Source organism: Panthera tigris, chromosome B1, assembly GCF_018350195.1.
Source record: "Panthera tigris isolate Pti1 chromosome B1, P.tigris_Pti1_mat1.1, whole genome shotgun sequence".
NCBI classification, from domain to species: Eukaryota; Metazoa; Chordata; class Mammalia; order Carnivora; family Felidae; genus Panthera; species Panthera tigris.
In genome coordinates this window covers 183760231-183785529 of record NC_056663.1, presented here as the reverse complement: position 1 = coordinate 183785529, position 25299 = coordinate 183760231, and the positions used below count along the sequence as shown (strand labels likewise).

The 25299-nt window shown below is 39.4% G+C and overlaps 1 protein-coding gene and 1 long non-coding RNA gene across 4 annotated transcripts in view; one reads left to right on the top strand and one right to left on the bottom strand.

The window, feature by feature from the left end:
• The first annotated feature begins 99 nt into the window (after window positions 1-99).
• ANAPC4 (anaphase promoting complex subunit 4) overlaps window positions 100-25299 on the top strand; it is a 32948-nt gene continuing 7748 nt past the window's right edge. Inside the window, exons 1-20 of one of the 3 annotated variants that reach the window (XM_042984832.1) lie at window positions 100-356; window positions 3332-3437; window positions 5117-5249; window positions 6831-6905; window positions 7028-7054; window positions 7147-7191; window positions 7818-7902; window positions 8574-8678; window positions 10186-10269; window positions 11363-11449; window positions 11858-11922; window positions 12640-12682; window positions 12792-12868; window positions 14329-14429; window positions 14507-14558; window positions 17566-17621; window positions 20141-20190; window positions 21405-21461; window positions 22013-22069; window positions 24140-24233. In XM_042984832.1, coding sequence (XP_042840766.1) covers window positions 228-356; window positions 3332-3437; window positions 5117-5249; window positions 6831-6905; window positions 7028-7054; window positions 7147-7191; window positions 7818-7902; window positions 8574-8678; window positions 10186-10269; window positions 11363-11449; window positions 11858-11922; window positions 12640-12682; window positions 12792-12868; window positions 14329-14429; window positions 14507-14558; window positions 17566-17621; window positions 20141-20190; window positions 21405-21461; window positions 22013-22069; window positions 24140-24233 — 1528 coding nt within the window. In that variant the 5' untranslated portion in view covers window positions 100-227. The remainder of the gene's footprint in view (window positions 357-3331; window positions 3438-5116; window positions 5250-6830; window positions 6906-7027; window positions 7055-7146; window positions 7192-7817; window positions 7903-8573; window positions 8679-10185; window positions 10270-11362; window positions 11450-11857; window positions 11923-12639; window positions 12683-12791; window positions 12869-14328; window positions 14430-14506; window positions 14559-17565; window positions 17622-20140; window positions 20191-21404; window positions 21462-22012; window positions 22070-24139; window positions 24234-25299) is intronic. The other 2 variants (XM_007091131.2, XM_015541586.2) reach the window with 2 other exon arrangements.
• On the bottom strand, window positions 14223-25036 carry LOC122238102. Its single transcript, XR_006217056.1, has 3 exons — window positions 24882-25036; window positions 20637-20708; window positions 14223-14414 (listed from the first exon to the last, which is right to left on the bottom strand). It is a non-coding gene; the product is annotated as an uncharacterized LOC122238102 (long non-coding RNA).

Below are 25299 nucleotides of genomic sequence, written 5' to 3'. Positions count from 1 at the left end.
GTCCGGGCGCCGGAAGTGCCCGGAGCGCGCGGCGGCGGCGCGGTGCGCAGGTTCGGGCGCGCGGTGGGTGGAGGGAGGGAGAGGGCTCCCGGGCCGCGTGGGGCGCTGAGGGGGCGGGTCTCGCAGGTACCGCCCGGGTCAGAGCTCTCCGGCGAGGCCCGAGGGCGGGGCGGCTGCGGGAGGCCCCTGCCGGCCTCCGACTGGGGTGTCCTTGCGGGGCCGCCCTCATGTTGCGTTTTCCGACCTGTTTCCCATCCTTCCGGGTGGTGGGAGAGAAGCAGCTGCCGCAGGAGATCATTTTCCTGGTCTGGTCACCCAAGCGGGATCTCATCGCTTTGGCCAACACGGCGGGCGAGGTGAGTGAGCCCGACCAGACAGCGAGCGCGTTGCAGACTGCCCCAGCCTCAGTTTCCCGTTCTGTGGACTTGCCGGGCCGCCTGTGTACCACGCCCTTTCCAAGCAGCTGTGAACCTTAAGTGAAAGTGTAAGGGCCCCTATAAGGGAAGGATCATTGATGGGCCCATTTTCCGTATTCCATGGCAAAAACAGTTTTTGCACAGTGCTGCATTCCCAAGTGTCCTTGAGTCATTTATTTGTTAAATGGGCTTTTTAAAAGCCTATGATGCATCACTCATGAACCAGACATAGTAGTAGAGCCACAGACCTTACCCTAAATTTGCGTAGGGTTTAGTAACAGAAGAAAGAAGAGTTACTGTCATCCTGTAGCTGCAAATGTGCGTGCATGTAGCCGCCACAGAGGACGTGTTTCAAAATCTAGAATCTGTTGTCCAAGCTCTATACTGTGGGTCGGATAGCTACCTCCTGGTAAAAATACCTTTAAATTTAGCAAGAGAGTGAAAGGTCCCTGACTGTCCTCAGTGGGCATTTCTTGTTTGTAGCTTCATCAAGTCTAAATCCGCTGTGTCTGCCTTTCTCCTGAGAGTTTTTAATTACCTGGCAGCCATTGTGTAAGGAAACCTTCAGCTGTGCATCTTTCCTCCTTTGGCCTTTTGGCACGTTTCCTGATGGTTGCCTGGCCAGGTGGGAGTTGTGTTGTGTGCAGACAAGCTTGGAAACTAGGTGGTAAGGAACACTTAGCAGCCTGCAAAGCTGCACCACTATAACGACTCCTAATGACTTCTCACCGGGTACGCATGTCTCCTCTCTCAGGTCCCTCCATGAAATCTTCTGGTCTCTCTCCTTTGCCACTGTCCCTCAGAAATCCTCATGGTCTAGAGAGGATTGCAGACAGTACAGCCACACAGCTCCTAGTGTAGGAGGGACGGGCGAGAATGGGGTCTGAGTGCGACTAGGTGTGTGGGTGTAATAGTGGGCACTTGTTTCCATGTTCTCAGTGAAGAAGAAAGAGCGCTGTGTAGGATGGAGAAGAAAATATTGGAAGTTTGGGGAGAAAGGGGTATGAAAGGCTGACAAGGCAAGTGGACTAGGGAAGTGTAGTAAGATTGCTGGTCAGTATTAAGAGCCACGGGGGGTTGGTGGTCTTGTAGTTTGAGAGGGAACCGAGTGAGCATGGTTGTGTCTCTGCTGTTCTGTTGGACTGTGTGGGCACAGGCATGGTTGGTTTTAACCAGGGTTGTTTTGCAAGTGTGACCTAGTAAGAGAGATGCAAGAGAGTTAAAGTTACACGGAAGAGGAGCGATTGTAATGATGAACCTTGGATTCTAACATGATTAAGTATGGAAGTAGCATGTGTGAGTGACCGACAGTGAGTAAGTGGAATCAGTGGGTTGTATGACTTGGTTCCTACCTGGTGGAAGAATTGCAGTTGGTTATTAGTAGGGATGAGCTGGAAGGATAGAGGCAGCGATGAAAAGTGGGAGGTTTGGAACATTATGGCAGCAATTGTAGCTGAAATGATGACAAGGTTAAGGGCATGACCCTGGGAGTGATGGAGGTGAGTTGATGACGCCATCATTAGAAGAAAGGCAATTGAGAATGGAAAAGCCAGGACACCGTAGCTCTTGAAATGAAAGATGATGAATAGCGTTGGGGAGCATGAATGAGGCAGGGAGGAGTCCAGATCTTCCAGGAATGAGGAGAATGGCCTCGGGGTCTGTAGATGACTGTAGTTAAGAGGGATAGTAGGTAGCTTGATGTGACTGGGTCTGATTCACAGTTAGAGGATTTTAGAGAAGAAAAGTCATCCAGAAATGGCATTGGGCATCAAGGAGGAAACCTACTTCATCTCCTGGCCGGGTAGTATGGGGAACATGGGGTACAAAATGGCTGTCATCTGAGAATCCTGCAGGGAAAAGGTGTCCTTGGGTGAGAAGCATGTTTCAGAGAAGAGAATGAAGATGAGACCTTAAGGGTACCTGACCGTGAATTCCAGAGGGCACAGAGGAAGCGTTTCAGAACTGGGGAATGGCAGAGATGGGCTCCAAAAAGCATTGAGCTTAGTAGATGAAGGATTCCTTGGGAGGCTTGGCTTCCCTGTGGGGGCCCCTGTACTGAGAGTGAAGGGCGTATGAGACGGCAGGGAGAGGGGAAGCTGTGGTGTGGGGAACCGAGACGGTGTGGAAGGGTCTTCGGGAGCATGTGCAGTTTTGAGGCCTTTTCTTCCTTCTTTTCAATGGTTGGATAGAGAATAGAGCAGGGGCAGCCTTAGTTTTGACTCAGTAGGCACCATCTTGACCCTCCATGGTGGGAATTTACCCAAGTGGAAGTGGAAATTTAGAATAAGTGACCTGTCCAAGCTCTATGACCATTAAGTGACACAGCTGAAGTTGGATACCGAGGTGTCTGATTCCAAGTTTAGTGTCATTTGACCATATTACAGCTACCTTTCTAGTGCTGTTTAGGTTATTTTTTTGTCATCATCTTCTTGGACAACCTCATTCCTTACTAAAAGATAAGTCTCCTGTTGACCTAGAAGATAGGAAAATGTGTAGAGTACAGGATCAAATTAGATCTTGTTTCACCCATCTTTTTGAGTAGACCTTAAGTTCATTTAGACCTTTCTAAATTCTAATTTCTTCTGATAGCTAAATATTATGCTTGAGATTGTTTTTTTAAATTGTTTATTTTTGAGAGAGAGAGAGTGTGTGTGTGTATGTGCATGCCCATGTTAGTGGGGGAGAGGCAGAGAGAGAGGGAGACAGAGGATCCAAAGTGGGATCTGCGCTGATGGCAGAAAGCTCCAGGAACCACGAGATCATGACCTGAGCCGAAGTCGGATGCTTAACCGACTGAGCCACCCAGGCACCCCTACTTGAGATTATTTTTAAAGATGTTATAGCAGGGATCTAGGTTTATTTCATCTTTGGAAATGGAGTTTTTATTTTTTGCCATTGTATCTGCTTTGTCTTAGGTATTACTTCATCGACTTGCAAGTTTTCATCGAGTTTGGAGTTTTCCACCAAATGAAAATACAGGAAAGGAAGTGACCTGCCTGGCTTGGAGACCAGATGGCAAACGTAATAACAGGATTATTTAAAAATACATTACTATTCACAAGAAGAATTTTGTAAAGGAAGCTTGTTTCCAGAAAGAATTTATTGTGCTTATTATATTTTTATTGTATACGTAATATCAGTTTGGAAACTTTGTTTTTTGGAACGCTTTAAAGTGTTTTCATAGAACTGAGATTAATTTTACTATGTTGTTTCTTGGCAGAGATCTCTCTAAAGAGAAATCTGACTTCCTGGCAAAGATAACTCCTAAAGTGAAATCTGATGGAATATGCAAAATACTTAGGTTTTATTCTTGATGCTGTCTTGTCCTGCACTGATGGCCCAAGCTTCATCTTCCATTCACTAGTCCATTCAGTGCCACTGTGGCCTTTTCTCCCAAAATTGTATGTTAACATTAAATGTGTGGCTCATAAATATTCTGTCTTCACGAATGCTTGCCTCACCCGAAGGACTCTCAGCTCTGACCCCATTCCTTCCATTTCTGTATGATCTTTCTCCTGGTGCCCTTTATTTTGTAGCTTGTTATGGCTTTGACAACTGAACTCTCTCCTTCCCTGTTGTTTTACAATGACAGTAGTTATTTGAGCTGTTGTGCACATACAGTCCATACAGTAAGATGCTGTAAATTGTACAGCTTAAAGTTCATCTGTTACCATTGGTGCTTTAAGAAGAAAAGCTGAATTGTTTTTGTAAAATGATATGTATTCCACGTCGCTCATTTCTTTTCTTGTACATATAAATGAGTATGCAAAAACACCCTGAAAGCCTCAGCTGTTTCTGGCTGTACTCAGTTTATTCAGCTCTTGTTTTATCTTTTATTTAAAAAAAAAAATGTATGTGTAGAATTAGAGGGTTTTTATAAATAACATCATGAGATCTTGTACTATTCATGCAAAAACACTAGAATCTCAAATATAAATCATGAAAGTCAGTGTATGTTGATTACACTGTGTATGTATACACACACACACATATAGATAGATGATTTCTTAATCATTAAAAAATATGCCTTGTGTTTTTGGACAGTGAAATAAAGTTTTGTTAGGTAGTGATTATTTCAAGATTGCTTTGATTTGTTTTGAAGAGGAGACCTGGATTGCCTCACATCCAGCTAAATTGCATGTGTTGGTAGACAGTGAAACTCAAAGCCGTCTACTTAGAAATTCCTAAATTTGGTTTGTTATGAAGATATCAATGACTTATGTGGAGAAACTGTACAATATAATTCAGCCACAGTGAAAGGAAGAACTCTCCTCAGTATTTGATGGCCTTGTTTCTCATTAAGGGTTAGAAACAAAAGAAATATAAAACCTTCTGAGAACCAAGCAGATGGAATTACTTCCAAGACAAGCAAATCTTGGTGATAGGCTGTTGTTTAGCTGCTGAGACCTGTTCTGTATCTTCTGCTTGGTGTAACAGGGTTCCGGTCCAGAGGCTTTGAGGTGTAAGATGTTAAGTGCAGCACGTTTGAGCATTTGCAAATAAGCTTAGATAACAGCAAAAACTATGTGCAAAGATATCTTTCAGTTTTTAAAATATTATTTAGAGGAAGGATTTTTAGGTTAAATAATTTCTATGATTATGATGCATCTGAAATAGTAAAACCGGACAAGAAGCGAGATAGCCTTTTAGTTTTCTGGAATGTTGCTATAATTTATCCTGATTGTTTCTTCTTGTTTCAGTTTTGGCCTTTGCTCTTGCTGACACCAAGAAAATTGTTCTGTGTGATGTAGAAAAACCTGAAAGCTTGCACTCTTTTTCCGTGGAGGCTCCAGTTTCTTGTATGCATTGGATGGAAGTGACTGCAGAAAGCAGGTGGAGTCCTCAACAGAGAACCCCGAAAGTTACAGCAGGGCGGTCGTGCAGCTTCCGCTTTTTAACATGGAGACTTAAGACTATCTGAGTGTTGACCATGGACACGTTGCATTTAACTTTGGGTTTTGAGTTTATCAAGATGACATTTTTTAATGCTTTGTTAGATTTTTTTTCTTCTAAAAATGCGTGTTTTCTTTACTGGACCAATAGTGCCTGAGTGGCTAAGATTTTTCTTTGCTTTTTTATTTGTAGGAGTTTATACCAGTGATTTATACTTTCAAGTAATAGATGTTAAAATTGCTAATTAGCAAATTGAGGTTCTGTTTTCCTTTTCACCATCTATTTTTGGCAGAGCTTTGTTTTTTTGCATCTTAGTAGATATGCTGAGTACAAAAAGCGCTAAATTGAGCACTCTGTTCTGATGCTAAATGAGTTCTCTCTGTATCCATGGTCCTTATAGTTTCCTTGCTTCATGAAAATAACTTTTTGCCTTAGTCTACAATCAAGTAATATTCCAGGCTTGCAGTAAAGATGGTGTAAAGGATAAGTGGGTTTAGCTAATACTGAAAATAAAGGGTTTTTTTTTTGTTTTGTTTAGGAAATACGATAATTTTGTTTTCAGTAGCTTTTCCTTTCTAATTAAGTTTTGAGTTAATATCAGATTAACTAAGGGCGGGTCTGTGAAGAATTGGATAACAAGGATATAACGTGTTTGAAATTCACTATGGATAAAACAGTGAATATAGCAAATTTCATAGTTTGTATGAAAGTGGAAAAAAGGTTTGCCAAGTCACCACTTTTTCACCTTTTCACTCATTTATTACTAACCTTAATATGGAGGTAGAATTCAGAAGAGGGGATAAATAAGACTTATACTAAACCCTTGGTTTGCAAGGTCCAGAAACGTGCTTGTAATCCAAAGCACTCGTATATCAAAGCAAATTTCAAGAACCTTTGGCTCAGTTATGATCATGTGACATTTGGTGTCAGGTGCAGCTCGTATTGCAAGACTTCTCTCGTTTATCAAGTTAAAACTTATTAGAACTATTTGCTCCTCTGGCCGAACCCTTGAAGAACAAGTTACACTCAATCCAAGGTTGTACTGTATTTCAAAATACGTAGTATTATCTCATATACCTGCCAGGTTGTCAGTTCCCCAAATGTATATAAGCTGTTGAACCCACAGTTAAATGATATAATAACTGCGGTGTTCTCTAAAATTATTCTTGGTACTCGTATGTTCATAAATATTATAAATTCTTAGTATCTAATACTGAATACCTAGAGAAAATTGTTTATTAATATTTGTTCCTCTAAGTATAAAGTGGCTGGGTCTTTTTGTTTTTTGTTTTTTTTTGGGCAGAAATAAAGCCCCTTGTAAGTGAAGAATTTCCTATTTTTCTGTTTCCTGTTTGCGATTGCCATAATGACTATTTTACAATACTAAAATATGTGTGGCATCTGTTTACTTCATAATGTATAATATATAAAACTGAGTATTTCTTTTAAAACTACTATTTTTTAATGGAAAGACAGGTAAAATCTTTGGTATTTTTGTAATGCCTCTGCTTTTCTTTTCAGTGTTCTGACATCCTTTTATAATGCTGAAGATGAATCAAATCTTCTCTTACCTAAATTACCTACACTGCCAAAAAAGTAAGTATCAGAATTTAATTTCATTGCAGATTTCTCTTTACTTTTAATACTGTGATACTTTTCTCGTGTGTTTTAAAAAATACGTTTCTGTTATTTTTACACCAGTCTCTGTTTTTCTCTAGTTATAGCAACACCTCAAAAATATTTAGGTAAGCTATGCCTTTTTGTTTTCAATTAAGATAATCTTTTATTAGTTGAAAGATGTAGTTGAAAGGTAACCTAATTTATTTTTATATTTTAGTGAAGAAAATTCTGATGAAATTATTAAGCTTTTGGGAGACGTCAGGTAAATCTTGCAAAGATCTTAACAAGTCTCATGTCTTTAAGTTGCTACTTGAGCCAGAATTTAGGGTTTCAAGGGCAGTTGCTTTACTTGTCATGGTATTTCATTGCTGACAAACCTCAGAACAGTATACAAGCATTAGTATCATTTACTTGTTTTTGTGTGGTCTTGGATCGTGTCAAGTTTAATAATGCTATACTGTACCTTGATTTATTTTAATAAGTAAAGGAGGTAGAAGTTACTGGAGTTTCTAAAATTTAAGTTTAAATATTCCAAATTTTTAAAGCCCCTTTAATATACATGTAGCATCAGAGCCATGATTCAGCCGATGGCACTTTGTGTTAGAAAGGATTGTGTTGTGATTGAGAGTATATAAATGCAGTGGTTGTGAAAATATCCTTATTTTACTGTAAACTGATGCTCTTTAGGCTAGAGCAAATTTATCTTCCTTTGAAAAAAGGAGTAAGCCTACTATGATGGAATATGAACTATTGGAGAATTTGGTGTTTCAGCTTTCCTGTAGGGGAGCCTCAGCTTGCAGATTATTTGAGAGCAAGGACAATTTCTGTCTCAGTTTAAGAACTCGATCTTCTCTGTTGTCCTCAGCTTGTTGCATTACTTTTAATTAGGCTGAATATTCTTGTCCTTGGAGGAAGCTCTGGATTTATTGAGCTTTATGCGTACGGAATGTTCAAAATTGCTCGAGTCACGGGGGTAAGTTTTCCTTTAAAATTTTCGATACCATTTCTCAGAATATACCACCTAGAATACACCAGCCAACTGATTTTTGGAAAAAGAATGAGACACTAGCCTTTTTTTTCTCCGTTTCAGTTATTGGATTCTTCATTGTTAAATGTTAGGAGAATAATTTTCTTACTAAGATAAAATAGTAGTCCTCTGGTATCGATGAAGAACAGGGACTGTTAGTGGAATTAGTCAAATTTTTCATAACGAAAAGATGGGTAGGACACACTTGATGATGATTGAATGTTTTTGTAGCCTGTAGTCCGGGTGGGAGCTACAGTTTGTGATCGGAGTGTGAGGAACATCACAGAAGCCATCTTGCCTTCGTACCGGGTCTGCCGTGGTTGTTAAGTCTCGGTCTTCTCTGTTAGCTTTTCTGTCCTCTTCTTGCCATTCCTGAGACGGATAGGAAATATCGTTGGCTCTCCAACACTTGATTTGGGACCTTGATGGAGGGGTGTGTGCGTGTGTGTCTCCTTGCGGACGAGGCGGACACATACCTTCGTGTCCCACAGGCGTGGGAGGAGCCAGGCGTGTGTGTTTCTGCTTTCAGAGCTCTGTGAATTTTTGTTTCCTGTATTGTAAGCAGATGCAGCCTGGCAATAATACTAAACAGAGCAGGGTATTTGACTGTTTTACAGATCGTCGGTACTTGTCTTGCATTATGTTTATCTAGTGATTTGAAATCGTTATCCGTGGTCACAGAGGTTTCTGCAGGTGGTGCCTCAGAGGTTTCATACTTCCAGGTGAGTACTGAAACTTGGTCGCAGCAGAGAGTAAATACAGATTTGTAAGGTTTTGATAGGTTTTTATTATCCTCGTCTTTGGATTCTAATGGTTATTAAAACAAAGCAAAAAAAACGACAACAGCTTGGAGCTTCTAAATCTCATATTTAGAATCTTATTCTAGTGAACGCTGTTATTACCGTGGCCCAGGATAGTTTTCATGGAAACAGTGTTTTGATGGTTTATTAATGACCATGTTAATTGGTTGCTAAGCCAGTTTATCTATGTACCAAGTGTGTTCTTAGGACTCGGGTCCTAATAATAATAATAGCTAATGTTTATTAAGTGTTTAATGTGTGCCAAGTACTGAGTGATTCATTGTAGTCCTTCTGAATCCTCACAGCCACTTAATAGGTAGGTTCTGTTATTATCCCCACTTTACAGGTAAGTAAACGGGCACGCAGAGAAACTGCAGCGCTTGCTCGGTGTTGTCCTACATTTAGGAAGTGACCCTGGGCAGCCTGGCTCCAGAGTCGGTGCTCTTAACCGACACATTTCCTCTTGTGGACGATGATCGTTTAACGCTGGCAAAAACTTTCTGCGCCGTATGCTGTTTGTACTGTAGATTGTGGAAACTGTGTCGACTTCTGTGGAGTATTTAGACTGTGCCCTTGCCTTTAAGAAAATCTTCCCTAGATTTTCTTTTTCTTTTTTTTAAAGGTTTTATTTTTAAGTAATCTCTACACCCAGCGTGAGCCTCGAGCTCACAATCCCAAGATCAAGAGTCGCACGTTCCACCAACTCAGCCAGCCAGATGTCCCTTCCCTAGATTTTTATACCAGATAACCCAGCCGCTTAGCCTCAGGATGCATGAATTCCCAAACAAAAGTAGAACAAAATGATGCAGAATGCGCTGTGTAGGAGGCTTTCCGGTATTCATCGTTCTGTCAGAGTTTGGGGGGACCCTGGACTTCCTGATTCCCTGGACTAGTTGTTCACATTTGCTCTTCCTCTTAAAGTTCTGTGGAAATAGGACTTCTAGGATTGCATTTGGTGCTATACTAAAATGATTCATTATTTCTTTGAAGTTTGTAATGGATATTCTTTTAAACAACAGCTTTATCGATCGATATTTCTTGTACCATTGCAACAGATATTTAATATGTGTTTATCAAGAACATACAGTTTTTAAAAAACTTTTTATATGTATTTGTAATCATTTTTTAAATTCCTCATAATAGTGTTAGGAAATAGTGTGTAATCTTTATTTAGCTATGGAGAGGGGATTGCTAACCTAGAGAGGGTGAGCTGTGCCCGGCTAAACATGACAGATTAGAAAATCCTAAGGTTCTGTTCTGTTAGGCTCCAATGGAGCAGAATTCAGTCATCGTCTTTCTGATAATTTAGACCTCGACTCCTCTTCTAAACTGTAGGATTTTTTTTTTTTTTTTTGAGCTGGGAGGGACTTTTTTTTTTAATCTTTAAAAGAAGTGTGTAATTATAACTCACTTTATTTTGATTTTACAGCTTGAAACCAATCTATTGTACTCTTTCTTACCTGAAGTAACGCGGATGGCTAGAAAGTTTACTCATATTTCAGCTCTTTTACAGGTATTTATTTCTGTCTCGTTTTATGTGAATATTTACTCTAAGTTTTTAACAGTCTATAAATAAAACACGGATTTTATTCTGTAAAGCTAACTATCTGTGGTGTAAACATGTCTATTTGATAATCTAATAATAAATATTCCTTAAAGCAAGAAAAAGGGATTTAATTGAAAATCTATTCCCACCCATCTCTTTTTCTCCAGAAGGAAAGAAAAAAGTAGTTTAAATCTTTTGAAAATATTCCTGTGAGTGAAATAACATTTTTGAATTTTAATTTTTATTGCAAATAAAGCATTATGGAAAACAGCTCTCATACCAGTTTGCTTTTTATGCATAATAAACCCGCCCCATACTAGCTTGTGCTACTGTAGGTCAGTGTAGCCCAGCAATTCGGGCTGGGCTCAGCAAAAGGTTCTGTTGTTCTGGGCCAGGTATAGCTCATTTCAGCAGGACCTGGTCATGTGTCAGTGGTCAGCTGGCTGGTCTCAGTGTCCCTTACTCATGACGGCTCCACATTTGTCATCTCCAGACGGCTCGCCCAGGCTTGTTTGTGACATGGTGGCCTCAGCAGGGATGTCGAGTGCCAGTGGACATGTGTGAAACCATTTGAGGCCTTGGACTCAGTGTCAGTTCTGTTTGTTGGTCATAGCAAGACACGAGGCCAGCCCAGATGTCTAGAAATGGACCCTCTGTAGAGGAGCTACAAACAGTTGGGTCTTTCCTTTTTCAGTCTGACACAGTCACTGACTTACTTGATGTGAAAGATTTCTGGAGATCAGTGTCTTTTTAAGGATTCTGTTTGAAAATTGAATAGCTGACTAAACCAGCATTTTGACAGTTAGTGTACATGAAACATACATAAAAAGCTGGAGGACGTCTGTTTTACCAGATAAAAATTTAATTTCAGAATGTTTGATGGTTAAGTGATTATCAAGCATTAGCTGTGGTCTTCTCTATCTCAGGCTGAGTTAAAAATGATTGAAAGTAAATTCTGGATTTCTTTAAGATAGTTGAGAATAAAAAGCATATATTAGCACGTTGATTTACGTACATATTTTTTTTTACTGTTTTATTATTTTTTTCTTCTTGATAATAGTATATAAATTTGTCACTAACATGTATGTGTGAAGCGTGGGAAGAAATACTGATGCAGATGGATTCTCGTCTCACCAAGTTCGTTCAGGTACTGTTGGTGACCTTTGTCCCTGGAAGGAGTGAAAGAGTGCACGATGTCCTCCTTTGCTTTATGAGATGCCAGGGGAGAACTGGTCCTATTTGGAAAAGGCTAAGGTCAGGATTTCTCGCAGATGGCTCGGTCTGACCTCACGCTATTTCCCGAGAGGACAGGCTTTCTCGCACTGGTACAGTGTAGGTGGGGACAGGTTGTGGAGTGGAGAGTGGGGCCAGGGGTGTTGGAAGAGCTGACCGGCCATTTTCCGTTAACTGATAATTCACGTAATCAGTTTAAATATGGATTTGAAGGAAGGTTAAGGAAAAGGAAGGGAGTCCTACTCCTGTAATTTTAATTTTGGATCACACGTATGCTTATCATTTTCAAAATACGCGTCATTTTTTTATCCATTTTGTCTAGGAGAAGAGCACAACCACTTCAGTGCAAGATGAATTCATGCACTTGCTGTTGTGGGGGAAAGCAAGGTAGTAAACTCACACTAGTTGCCCTTGCTTTTTCTTCTTTTTTTACAGTAGTTTTTTATTTCAAAAGTAATTCATATTCATTGTAAACAAAAGTAGAAAATTCTGGTGCACAAGAGTAAAAAATAGTATATATCTTTCTAGGCTTTTCTATGTATTTTTTTACGTAAATGTAATCATTTTTGTGTCTGTAATATATATATTTCTAAATGTATAAAAACATTTAATTTTATATGGTCAGATCAGTCTTTTCCTTTTCAGTATCTGCCTTCATGTTATTCTTAAAAAGGCCTTTTCCATCTTAAGAGTATTCAAAGATCTGTATTTTCTTCTAGAGTGTTTTTATGGTTTATGTTATATTCTATTCTCATGTTTCAGATGTGATTTATTTGGTTATATGCTGTGGAGGACTGACTTCTTTTTCTCTTGAGGTTTAGATAATTGCCCAGCGTAATTTATTGAGTATCACACTTTGTCCTTAGGGGTTTGTTGAAATGCTGTTTTAGCATTCGGTACCTGTTAAATGTAGTTCAGTCTGTTTCTGGACTTTATTGTTTCATGTTTTCTGTCCTTTTGTGAGTATAACAAAGTCTTAATTTTTGTTGGACTGTTTCTTTTTATTTTGTTTAAAAATGCTTTTGCTTTGAAATTTAAAAGTTTTAAGTGATGCATTCATATTTTGAATGGAGAAGACTAAAAATACTTTTCTTTTCATTGTAGTGCTGAACTTCAGACCCTCTTAATGAACCAGTTAACAGTAAAGGTGCAGATAAAGTATCTTTTTATGTAAATGGCTATGTTCACGTGCTTAATTTTTTTTAGAGAAGCATGCAATATCTTATATGCTAAATATATTTTTTTCTTTTAATTAGGGCTTAAAAAAGCTTGGCCAGTCTATAGAGTCATCATATTCCAGTATACAAAAATTGGTTATAAGTCACTTACAGAGGTATGAAGGTGGTGTCGAATTTTTGGTGTTGCATCTATATGTACGTGGTGTCGGTGTTCCTTCATCATCTGGCATTCTCATTTTGAGCCTTTTCTAGCTAAAATTGTTGCATTGGCACTTGAGGGGAATCTTGGAGTGCCCAAGATTTTTAAAGAATCAGTAATGGTAATGCTGCAAATAATTTTCAGACATCTTTTTACCAGTCTAGGCTCTCTGTCTGGGCTTTTCTCAGCCAGACAACCAAGAGGTATATTTTGAAAAAGGGATGTATCCTTTTTTGAGCAGTGAAGTTAAATATGTTTATCATTTTAGAGTTTACCAAGCGTACTATTTGTGCATTTAACACCCTGACAAGGTGTTGATAATTATTGTCCTCCTTTTTACACAAAAAGAAACTGAAATCCAGAATGGTCGTTTGGCTGGCCTGAAGTTACTAAGTGTCACAATTAGACTGTGTCTCTGACCTTTAAGTCTTGTTCTGTTTCTATCCCCAGCTCCCTTGGTGAAGCAGTTTGCATATGAATGTTCAGTGTTTCACTTAAATTTTGATAAATTCCTTTATGCTGAGTGCTTAGCCCTTTCTACGTCGCCTGTCCCTTGGATCACTGCAGTGCCCTCTGGCCTGGATTCCGGTCCACAAGGACATTCATGCCCCTCAAATCTATTCCCCACAGCAGTTCTGATCATGTCACTCTTACTTAAAAACCTCCAGTGCTTTCTTGTGGCTCTTAGGACCTAAACCTTTGCATGGCCTTTAACATGCCTGGCTCTCTGCTTCATGCACACTGGTGACCTTCTCAGACTTGACATTTTTTCTTCCTACCCAGGGCTTCTCTGCATCTGTCTTGCCTTCTGGGACGCTCCCACCCAGTTCTCACTCAGACTCTTTAGGTCTCAGCTCAAATACCACTTTTTCCGAGAAGTCTTTCCTAATTCCCCAAATTAGGTTATTTCATTACACCTGCATCGTATGCATTTCCTCCAAGGCATTTATGGTAGTTGGAATGATACCCTGCCTGACCGTGTGGCCGTGACTGTCCTCCCCCTTAGACTGTCAGTGCCATGAGGTTTTGTTCACTATTAATGTCCCTAGCACGTAGCACAGTGCCTGACCTGAAGTCGGAGCTTAAACAGTATTTGTTAAATGTTACACTGATGGCTTTTGGGTGAATAAGATGGCCACATGACTGTCTTAAAAGTGCCAGGGCTGACTGTGGAACATAATTTGATCTTACAGAATTTAACCTTGTGGTCATATATTCATCTCAGTCACGATGACCAAATGATTCTGCTACCGTCTTAGAGAAAATTTTGAGAAATAATTACTTCTCCTAGAAAGAAAATTAAGGTTGCTTTCAGTTTTTATTTCTGGAAATTTAGACATGTTTAGGCAAGGTAGCCGGTGTCTGCCACCTTGATGATGGTAGTGACAGTAATTTATTTCTGCTCCATTTTGATAGTGGTTCCGAGTCTTTATTGTACCATTTGAGTGAACTGAAGGGAATGGCTTCATGGAAGCAAAAATACGAACCTCTTGGACTGGATGCTGCAGGAATCGAAGGTAACTTAATTGTTCCATAGAATACATTAAACACGCTTTCCTCATTTGACAAATGACATGTAATTATTTCTTTTTAGATGCTATTACTGCGGTGGGTTCTTTCATACTCAAGGCAAATGAACTTCTTCAGTAAGTATGAGGTGTTACCTGGCGTCATTGACCTGAGAACACTTTACTCTTTTTTAAAAGTAAGAACCCAGCAAATTGTCATGATTTTCTTAAAGTGAGTTTTTAAGTTTTTATCAAAACTGTATCTTTACAGTTTAAAGATAATTAAACAAGCTAATAACAAGAGTCTCACCAATTAGAGTGGCATTTTACTCTCCCATCAGCCCTCCTCCGAGCCCCTCTGCAGATACAGAACGAGAGCAGATGCAAAGAAAACAGCAAATGTCTCTTGAGGGGTTTGGCTGTAAAGGAATGGCCAGTAGTCGGGAACCGCTGTCGGGTCTGTCTTCTTACGATGGGATAAGTTAGAGCATATTTATATATGATGCCATGTTCTCCTCAAAGGGGAACAAGTGATGCTGGCAGATTGAGGAGAGGATCGCTGGGGCGGGAGTGTGGGAGGGGATGGCCATGTGGTGCCTTGGGGAGTGGGCCGGAACAAGAGCTTATCCACAATTACAGGAGAGAAGGCTGTGCGAAGGGACCCAGATGCTAGTACATGAGCACGTGGGGCTTGGGGACCTTCGCTTCCCGTTGTCCTGATTGTCTTAATGAAATAGGAATGTTCTGTCGGCAGCTGAAGGTAAGGGTGGGGAGGTGGTCTAGGAATAAAGGAAAAGCTGTGACCCGGTTGTCTAGTGGGAGGGTGAACAGGCGGCTAAACAGGCGGCTGCTGGTGGTGCCGAGGGCCCTTGGTTAGTGCTTATGAATGAGTGTGGAAGTGAGAGCCGTCCCCACGGCTGCAGGGTTTCTCTCCTGGGGTCAGCTGACAGTGCTGGGGCACGGAGCAGGTGAGCGGTCAGATTAGGTAGGCCTGGTGACTGAGGGGAAGCGACAGGGGAGCGAGGGAATTAAAACCAGAGCATGATTAAAATGAACCTTGAATATAAGCAGGTTTAGGAGGAAGCGGGGAGCTGGTGTGGGTGGGAGGCAGGATGAGAGGTGGTGGAACCAGTAGGCAGTGGTCTTCGTGAGACGGAGGTTGGGGTCCTGGAGAGAGGTCACTGGGAAGATAGGTGGCTGTTGGTGAGTGGCATGCTTCACATTGAGATTTAGAGGGTTCCAGTTGCCGGTGACGGTGTAGGCTGTGAACTGGGGAATAAATAGTCGAGGTGTGGTGGAGGACGTGACTGTTACCTGAACCATTGCATTGAATGCTTCATCATGGCAGTCCTAGTTTTTCCATCCAAAAGTGTTTTCTTAGTTCTTTAATCATTTTCAAAGCCGTGCTCTTGTTTTGTAGATGACATCTTTTCACATCCCTGTGGACCTTAATTAGATATTTTTAGAAGTGTGCTGTTCCCCTGAAGGATTTCCACTTCCTGGATTTGTCTTGGTCTCCGGTTGCGAGCTTTCTTCAAATACCTGATGCTCAATTTCCTCCTCTTGATTCATGAGGCAGTTTTTAAAGCGCGTGGAAGGTCTGTACGCAGGGGCAACAGAAAGCCGGCCTGAGTGCGGAGCGCGAAGCTGGCTGTGGCCGCCAGCGCTCGCACAGAGCCACCTCCACTCTTCCCGGCTTATTCGGGTTCTTGGAAGAACCCCATTCGTTTGTTGTGGACCTGACATGTCCAGGGTCTGAGAGTCCCTGGGACTCTGCGGGGTGGATCGCTCCTTTCCGGGGTCCTCTGCATGGATTCTCTAAAATGCAGCCGCCTCTGCTGAGCCTCATCAGTCATGTGCCCTTTCTGACACTTCTGAAATTGATTTCTTTTCTGCCGTCCTCTTTGTTTTCGTGAGTTTATAACGCACCCCTCCCCACCGATCCATTACCATGTTAGCGGGGTTTTACAAGGTAGAGGTTGTAGACACTTGTGCTAAGAATACAAAACGAGAGGAGAAATGACTTTGCTTTTCCTGTGTGTTGATTATTTTTTGGCTCACCATATTTACGGAGAGTAAATATGAAATATCAAGCTTTCTGTGATCACTTTTCAATATGAACGAAAGGTAGTTCATTTTACTTCTTGATCCCTTGGATGAAGTAGCATTATTATTTTAGGTGATAGGTGGGGAAATTGAGGCAATGAGAACTCTGATGTTAGCCTGTAACAGCAGGGATTGCCCGCAGTAGGGGTCAGAGTATTGATTGGGAAAGGCAGAAAGGAACTTTTCTTTCTTTTTTCATTTTTGCCACAGGAGCGTTTTGATTACATTGCTTGGTCCCATAAACGTGGCAGTCTGTTTTACTGTATAGAGATAGGTTAATGATGCTGACCCACGTCTCAGTAGTCTTATGGAACTTCTTGCTTGGAAGGGACTTCGAGACTTGGGAATGAATAATGCATATTACTTAGAGTAGTTATCTTGTAGATGTGGACTTACAGAGATTTTTTAGAAGTGATACCCATGTCCTTATTTAGAAGCCTTTTGATCAAGACAAAGATGGCTTCCACCTATAACATTGGAATTTGAGGGGTGCATTTGTGTAAAGCTCAAGGAAATTCAGTTTTTGGAGATCAGTTACTGTAAGCATCAAAAATGCTTCCAACTTCCAAAAATAATGTCCACTGATACCAGAGGTAGTGACATAGTACAAATAGGTAATAATGGTTTTTTCTGTTGGCGTTGATGTTTTTTCTTCATACTGACCAGTGAGTATTTTTTTTTAACTGAGAATAATGCTGAAAGTGTTTTTTTTCTGACTTCTTTTATTTGCAAAGTTGGAAAAGGATTTCATACTTGACTGAATGCTGGGAAAGACTATTACACAGTTTGTGGCAAGGCTGTTATAACCAGTCAGAATCTGAGCTATTTGCCTTATTTTTGAAAAGAACCAGGATTTGCTCTCCTGAAGCTTTCTTTTTAGGTATGTGTTTGATTTATAATATCTTTTCTAAAGGCTTGGATGTCCTCCAGATAGGATAAAATAGAATGGTAAGGGTTATTGTATCCCACAACAATTGAACAGTGGTACATGAACCCTGTATAATAATTTTATTTCTGATTTGTTTTTTTATCTTTTCAGAGTTATAGATAGTAGTATGAAAAACTTCAAAGCTTTTTTCCGCTGGCTTTATGTGGGTAAGTTAATTGAATGAAACATTACTTTAATGCTTCTTTAAAAATTGTGGGAGTATCAATTTAGAATATTTAAGTTACTCTAGTAAAATGTCCAGTAACTGTAAGAGAGAATGGTATAAATGAACCGTCTTCTACCCTTCACTGGTTCACCAGCTTTCAGCACATGGCCAGTCTTATTTCCTCTGCACACCCACCCGGCCCCAGCTCCCGGCAGATGTAACTTATAGCTTTGATGGTTTCGCACTCACTGATGATTAACCTTTTTTTTTTTTTTTTCTAATCTTGTAATGTCTGCTTAGGTTAAAATAACATATGTGGATCTCTACTATGTACTAGGCACTGTTTGGAGTTAGATTTTTTTTTAAAGAAAGGGGGGAAAAAAACAAAGACTAGCCTCTGTCCTTGAGTAGCTTGTTTCCTGTTTTATTCCTGATCTTGTTTCTAGATCTGTGCTGTCCATTATCATAGCCAATAGCCCCCTGTGGCTCTTTAAATTACTTGGAATTATATAAATTATATGTTCAAGTTCTGTAGTCATGCTATCCACATTTGAAGTACTCAGTAGTCATACATTGTTAGTGCTTATCATGTTGAACAGCACCGGACAAGAAATTTCCACTGTCCTTCCTATCAGACGCTAATGCCCTAGCTAAATAGAATGCAGACCATTGGTAGCCTTTCTTTGTATCTCCACAGTATCTCTTTTCATTTGCAGGTAGTTAACCGGTATTTATTGACTTGACATTAAGTGTTTTAATGCTTACTCTACAGTGTATTTTATGTAGGTCCATTTGTACTATTTTTGTGACCCCTCTTAATATCTTTGAAATAATCCAGCATACATTCCCTTCCAACATAGGCAAAATTTAGTTATAAATGGGGTTTATCTGAGTTTGTTAAAACTCTAAAGGGTAAATAAAATAGAAAGTAAATTATCTGTAATGTGCTCACATCTTTTAAACAAATGTCTGACTCTTCAATTCAGATATCTTATAAACAGACTTGTATTTGTCAGCCTAATATAATTGCATTTATGAAGAAAAGAATGTGATCTACAGATGTTGGCATTTAAAATTCTTTATTTTTTTCCTCAAAGCTGTACCAACGCTAGCCAGAATGGGGAGCCAGAGTGTTTATCAGGCCAGCCTGTTTAATATCAGAGATGTTAATTAGAATGAGTTACAATGTTAAAACTGAATGGGATCTTAGAAATGACTTTCTTTTACAGATGAGGTTGGGTTTTACTTATAATTGTTGGGGTACTTTAGGCAGTTTATGTTCCTACTGCATGTCCAAATTCTCATAAGAAGCCTGATTAGAGGAGAAATGAATTACTGCTTAGTCCTCCCCATTAGAGCAGGGCATTGTAGAAGGCACACTGGACTGGAGAACTGGAGACCTGATTTTTTTTTTTTTAATTTTTTAATTTTTTTAATGTTTCTTTTTTGAGAGAGAGACAGCACAAGTGGGCTAGGGGCAGAGAGAGAGGGAGACACAGAATCTGAAGCAGGTTCTGGGCTCTGAGCTGTCGGCACAGAGTCCGATGTGGGTCTCAAACTCACAAACCGTGAGATTGTGACCTAAGCCAAAGTCGGATGCCCAACCGACTGAGCCACCCAGGAGCCCCAGAGACCTGCTTATATTATAATCTCGGCTCTGCCACTGGTTAGGATGCTGTGCATCCTTGGTTTGCTCTTTTGTAAAATGTAACTTCCGTGAAGGCAGGAACGTCTTTTATACTGATATCTTCCTAGCACCCATAGTAATTTTTGGGTGAGTAAATGAATGAGTGAATGGAACTAGATTATGTCTTGTTTTTTAGATAATTTAGAAGTTTGAAGTAACTAAGAACAGTTTCTAAAATAATCTGTATTTGCAGAATCACATCCAGCATGCTTATTCCTGACCAAAAGCAATTAAGAGGGATGTTCAAACAGTCTGTAAAAGCACATGCGGCATACTCCTTGACTTAGGTGGACAAAATAAAAAAACACAGCCCTCTGAAAGGACAATATGAATCAACCACAGATTAATTAAAGTATATAAATATACGTAAATGTACGTATATGCACGTAAATCTTAGTGCAAATGTTTTTGTGTAACAGAAAACCCAAGGGAAAGAAACATGTTTGTTGGGTATTCTAAGGCTTTTGGAGGCAAGAAGTGCTTGCAGATTTTATGAGAAGAAATATCATATGTTAGAAGAGGATTCCCTGCACAGTCTTCACACAAGGCAGCAGTCAGATTGGCCTGTCTGGAGTGGCAATGGGTTGAGTTGAAGGAGAAAATAAAAAATAATAGTTCAGGATCATGAGACCAGCCATTTTGAACCTGAAAATACAAATCAAGTTTAAATTCTTCACGCAGTAGTTTTTAGAAGAAAAGTAAGTTTTCCTTGGTGATTTTCCTTGTTGAATATTGAGGATTTAGTCCAGTGAAACACATTTTGTCTTTGAAATGTATCTATAGTTATGTCTGTAGTTTTCCTTTAAAGACAGTTTTTTAACTTCTGTTTTCAGCGATGTTGAGAATGACAGAAGACCACGTGCTTCCGGAGCTGAATAAGGTAGTTCGTGGTAGTACGTTTTCCAGTGTGTTAATGTTGCTCTGGTTGAGCTCAGCTTTGCTGGTCACCTTGGTATTCTTACATGGTTACTAGTTTACAAGATGTGAGGCTATCGATGCTAAATATATCTTAGTAAGCCTTTTTTTTTTTTTTTTTTTTTTTAAGAAGTTTGTTTTTTCATCTCTCAAAATGCCTTTAACTGTGGCTGTCTAATTTTATAGTTCTCATATTTGTATAAAATTTTATAATTTGTATTATGTAGGGTGCTTGTATTCTTTCACTTCCTTAGGTCTTGAATGCCTTTTTATTTTCCTGGGAAATCTAGTACTTTAGATATTACTACCTATGTTGATGTCTGGTAAACAGTAGTTTCTCTTTATAAGGATTGAGACAGGTGGCAATGGAATTTACTTTAAGAAAAATCTTTCAGAGCAGGGCCAAATTCCCACCTGATTTTTGCAGTTCACTCATTCTCCCCTCTGTCCAAGCTCTCATGCAGGTAGATTTAGGTCGTTTGGGTCCTGAAAAAATGGAGAACATTAAAATGAACCTCAGTGGACTAGATGAATGCAGGATCGCCATTCTTAGACTCTGACAAGAAGTAGATCTTTTACGCTGTGGGTGACTGGCCTTGCAAACCAGGGAGGTCCACGTTAGCTGTTTCTCTGATATTACTCTTACCTTTATTTGAGGAGATAAAGTGTGTTGACTGTTGGGGGGACCTCAGCGTGTTAATTTTTGAGGGCTGAAATGGAGGCAGGGTCACTGTAAGAAATAGAGGCCGACCCCGAGGCATCAGCTCTTAGCTCAGGTTGAGGTTGCTTATCTGGGTCACAGTCTCCTCTCCCAAAGCAGGCACCCCGCACACCAGTCTTAGCACAATAATAAATCACTAAACAGTAAATACTAAGTAAATTACTAGATAAATTAGTATTTTATTTCTAAAATAATAAAGAACTTTAGGCCGTAAGAATTCTGTAGCTGTTGGGTTAGCTGATTGGAAAATGGATTTAAATGTTTAATGACTTGTTTGTCAGAGCTTCAAGATTTCATATTCTCACAGTTGCATAATCTTTTGGATTTATATTGATATTTCTTTGAAGGAACTTTGCCTCTTCATACCATAGCTTTTAGTAGATATTACATTACATGATACAAGATATTGGGAAGCTTTATCTTAATTTGTTTTTCTTTTTGTTCCTTTTTGGTTTTGATAGATGACTCAAAAAGATATTACATTTGTTGCTGAATTTCTTACTGAACATTTCAATGAGGTAGGAAATTGGTATTTGTATAATGTTTTTTTTTTAATAATTGCAATAAACCTGGGTGATAGAAGTAATTAACATTTAATCCAATTTAATTGACATTCTTAGCGGTTGTGCTGTTTATAAACTATTGCACTAATTAATGGCAGTACTCACCTTAGAGCCTGTAAATTCAACTTTTGTTTGTGTGTTGTACAATCCGTAAAAGAAAAGAATAGCTGCCTCTAATAGCTCTCTTAAAAAATAAGGGTTTTGGTTAAGTTTAAGAATATTTTTGGGGTGCTTGAGTGGCTCAGTTGGTTAAGTGTCCAACTTTGGCTCAGGTCATGGTCTTGTAGTTCGTGATTTTGAGCCCCATATAGGGCTCTGTGCTGACAGCTCAGAGCCCGGAGCCTGCTTCGGATTCTGTGTCTCCCTCTCTCTCTGCCCCTTCCTTGTTTGCGCTCTGTCTCTATTTATTTAAAAATAAATAAACATTAATAATTTTTTTTAAAAAGAATTTTTTCTTTTTCTTTTGTGAGTTGATGTAAGAGTTAAATTATGCTTATTCTTTCTAGGCTCCAGACCTTTATAATCGAAAAGGAAAATACTTTAACGTTGAAAAAGTTGGTCAGGTACGGGCTTTTGATTGAACTTAGTTATTACTTTTTAAAAAAATTATTAAAAGCTAATGTTAAAACTTTAGCAGTGTTAGTCTTTGTTATCCAGAGTTTCTAGAAAATAATACAATGCCAACTTGGATAGCAGCCCTGTTCTGATGGTAAAGTAACCGAAGAGTAGCAGTTTTTATAAACTTTTTGATCTTATAACTCCTTTACATTCTTAATAGAAGACCCCAAAGAGATTTTGCTAATATGGGTTATGTTTATCAATGGTAGATATAATTAGGTATTAGGAATTAAACAGAATACAAAATTATTTAAAAGTAACAGTAATTCCACTTACCATTACGTATTAATATAAATACTTTTAATGAAAAATAAATTTTACAAAACAGTTTAGAGAAGAGTGGCATTGTTTTGTAGATGTAATAGAATGCAGGTTCTCATAGCTATTTCTTTAGTGTGTTGTGATGAGTTTTTTTGGTTAATGTGTGTAAAGAAAATCTGGCCTCACATAGGTGTTAGAAAGGGAGGAGTATTGTAATAGCTTTTCTAGATAATTATGGATGTTTTTTGATATTCAACCAAGTCTTGCTAAGAGATAGTATCTTAAAGGTTAGCTTTAACGTGGAATCTAAAATTGCATCAGTGAACTTTTCCTACTCTGATACATTAAAATCCATTCATCTGTCTTGTGCTTTGAGTGGATCGTTCACTAGTGCATGATTTTATAATATCATGTGTTGGTCATTTGGAAAACACTGGTTCGCTGAGTTGTGCAGATCTTCCAAATGCTGACGCCTTTCTCCACGCAGTATCTAAAAGTCGGTTTTATGAATATCAGCACCAGTTTCATCAGATGATCTTCAAGTGCTACGGCTGTCAAGCACACGGTGGCAGACACAGATTTTCCAAAATTCTAATTTTTGCATGAATATTTAAATGTTATCATTGGCAATAAATACTGCCAGTTATTCTGCTTACAGTGACAGGCTTACTTTATTTTCAAGAAAGTATCCACCAAATACCCATGTATGAATCATCATAGCCTATCTGCCAGTCATTCTTTCAAGGAAGAAAGGAATCCCATTAACAGCAACAAAACGCCTGGCTTCATTCACAGCTAAGACAATTTCTTAAATGCTTTCCCTTGTGGTAACCATTGTACTTTGGTATCAGTGAAAGTGCTTTATGTATACTTCCCAATTCTGTAACACAGAATATTAAAAAGATCTGTACTCAAGGGTTGAGATCTAACTAAATCAATAATTTTAATAGCTTCATTAAATACTAATGGGAACCGTCAGTACGTGGCAAAAAGGAATACAGTGACCACTCGTGTGGTTCAAGGCCACCATCATGACTCCGGGCACCAGCAGTTTTCCCCACCTGTGCTTTTGACCATCCGTGCAAATGTCAACACAGTTGAAAGGGCAAATAACATTTTGCTACTACAAAAATAGTATCAGCCTCACTGACCCTTAAGGCATCTTTGGGACTTCCAGGGGTCTGTCCACCATCCTTCCCTGTGAAGTACTGCCCTAGAGTAGATTGACAGGTGATACTTCTAAAATTAATTTGTAATGTACACGTGCACACACACGTATAGATGATTTAAATGTACTTCATGAAAATGGAACACAAAATTTAAATTCAGTTTACGGTCCCTGAATCTGTAGTGTTCTAATCTTTCAGTAGTTTGTAGTTTGTTTAGTGTCTTGGCATTTAGCAGATTTTGGTCACTTCACTTGGAATAATACCAGTGTGATGGAACCACTTACTAAATAGAATGATGTTAAGGCGTGCCTGGGTGGCTCAGTCTGTTAAGCATCTGACTTCTGCTCAGGTCATGATCTCACGGCTCATGGGTTCGAGCCCCGCATCGGGCTCTGTGCTGACAGCTCGGAGCCTGGAGCCTGCTTCAGATTCTGTGTCTCCCTCTCTCTCTGCCCCTCCCCAGCTCACACTCTGTCTCTCTTTCAAAAATAAACAAACATTAAAAAAATAATGTTAACTGTATAAAGTTTTTGAAGCCTGCTTCTTTGGTTTACGACATTTAAAATTTTAATTCTGTGTTTCTAGTACTTGAAAGATGAAGATGATGATCTTGTGTCACCTCCTAACACAGAAGGAAACCAGTGGTATGATTTTCTTCAAAATAGCAACCACCTTAAAGGTATTTAGTGAACCTAGTAGAATTTGGCCATGTTTATACTTAATTTGAGACCAGTGTATTAGCTATGAGTGTTGCTGAACAGTTGTTGAATATGTATCTCAGTTCTTTAGATCTTTTGTGTCTATTGTAGTTGATTAGAGAAACAGCAGAATAGCAAACAGTATGACGTTCCCATGTTAGAAAACACCCTGATATTAACTGTGGTGTAGTAAGATTATTTATTCTCAGGTATTCTTTATATTATCTGTTTTGTACCATGTAGAAACTAGGATATTGGGAAGAAAATTATAGAGCCTGCTAGTGAGAGCAGTCTTTTTCTGATTCCAATTTGTTAATTTCTGAAAGCATAATGATGCTTAACTGCTCTTCTGAGGTTGTAGGTTCTTGGTGTACGTGTGCCTTTCATTCTCTAGGATCTTAAGATGTTGATATAGTAAAACTATCCAGCATTATTAGGGATGAAAACAAAATAGCAACCATTAAATGTCAGAACTGCACTATTTTACATGACAGTATTTGAAGCAGTATTTTTTTTGCTTTCTCTAAGAGTAATGTGATCACAGTCTATCAGTTTCTTAGATCTCTAGGCTGATAGCCACATATGTGTATTTCCTCCTTTAATCCTCACAGAACCTAGGGGGTAGGTACCTGTTATCCCCATTTACTGTCGAGGAGACTGAAGGTCAGAGAAGGCCCAAGATCACACAAGCTACCGTGCAGTGGAGTCAGGGTTCTGCTGACTTCAAAACCTAAGTTTTTAACTCGACTCAGGACTAATCTCTGCCACTTGTGTCTGGTTGCTGTTTATCTGAATCAATGAATGAATGAATGAGGATGGATGGGGGAAGGAGAGAATTCTTTGAGGCCCAGAACTCTGCTTATTGTTCTTTTGTTTTAACTCTATAAGTCCAGATTCTTTTTCAGAGCAGGACATATTTTGTATTGCTTGAGATACATTGATGTCAGTTAGTTATCGAATGGAGGGAGAATAAAGGTACGGCCAACTCATCTCTTTGCTGTCTTTAATCAGGTGGCCCCCCCAGCCTGAGGAGCGCTGATGGCAATG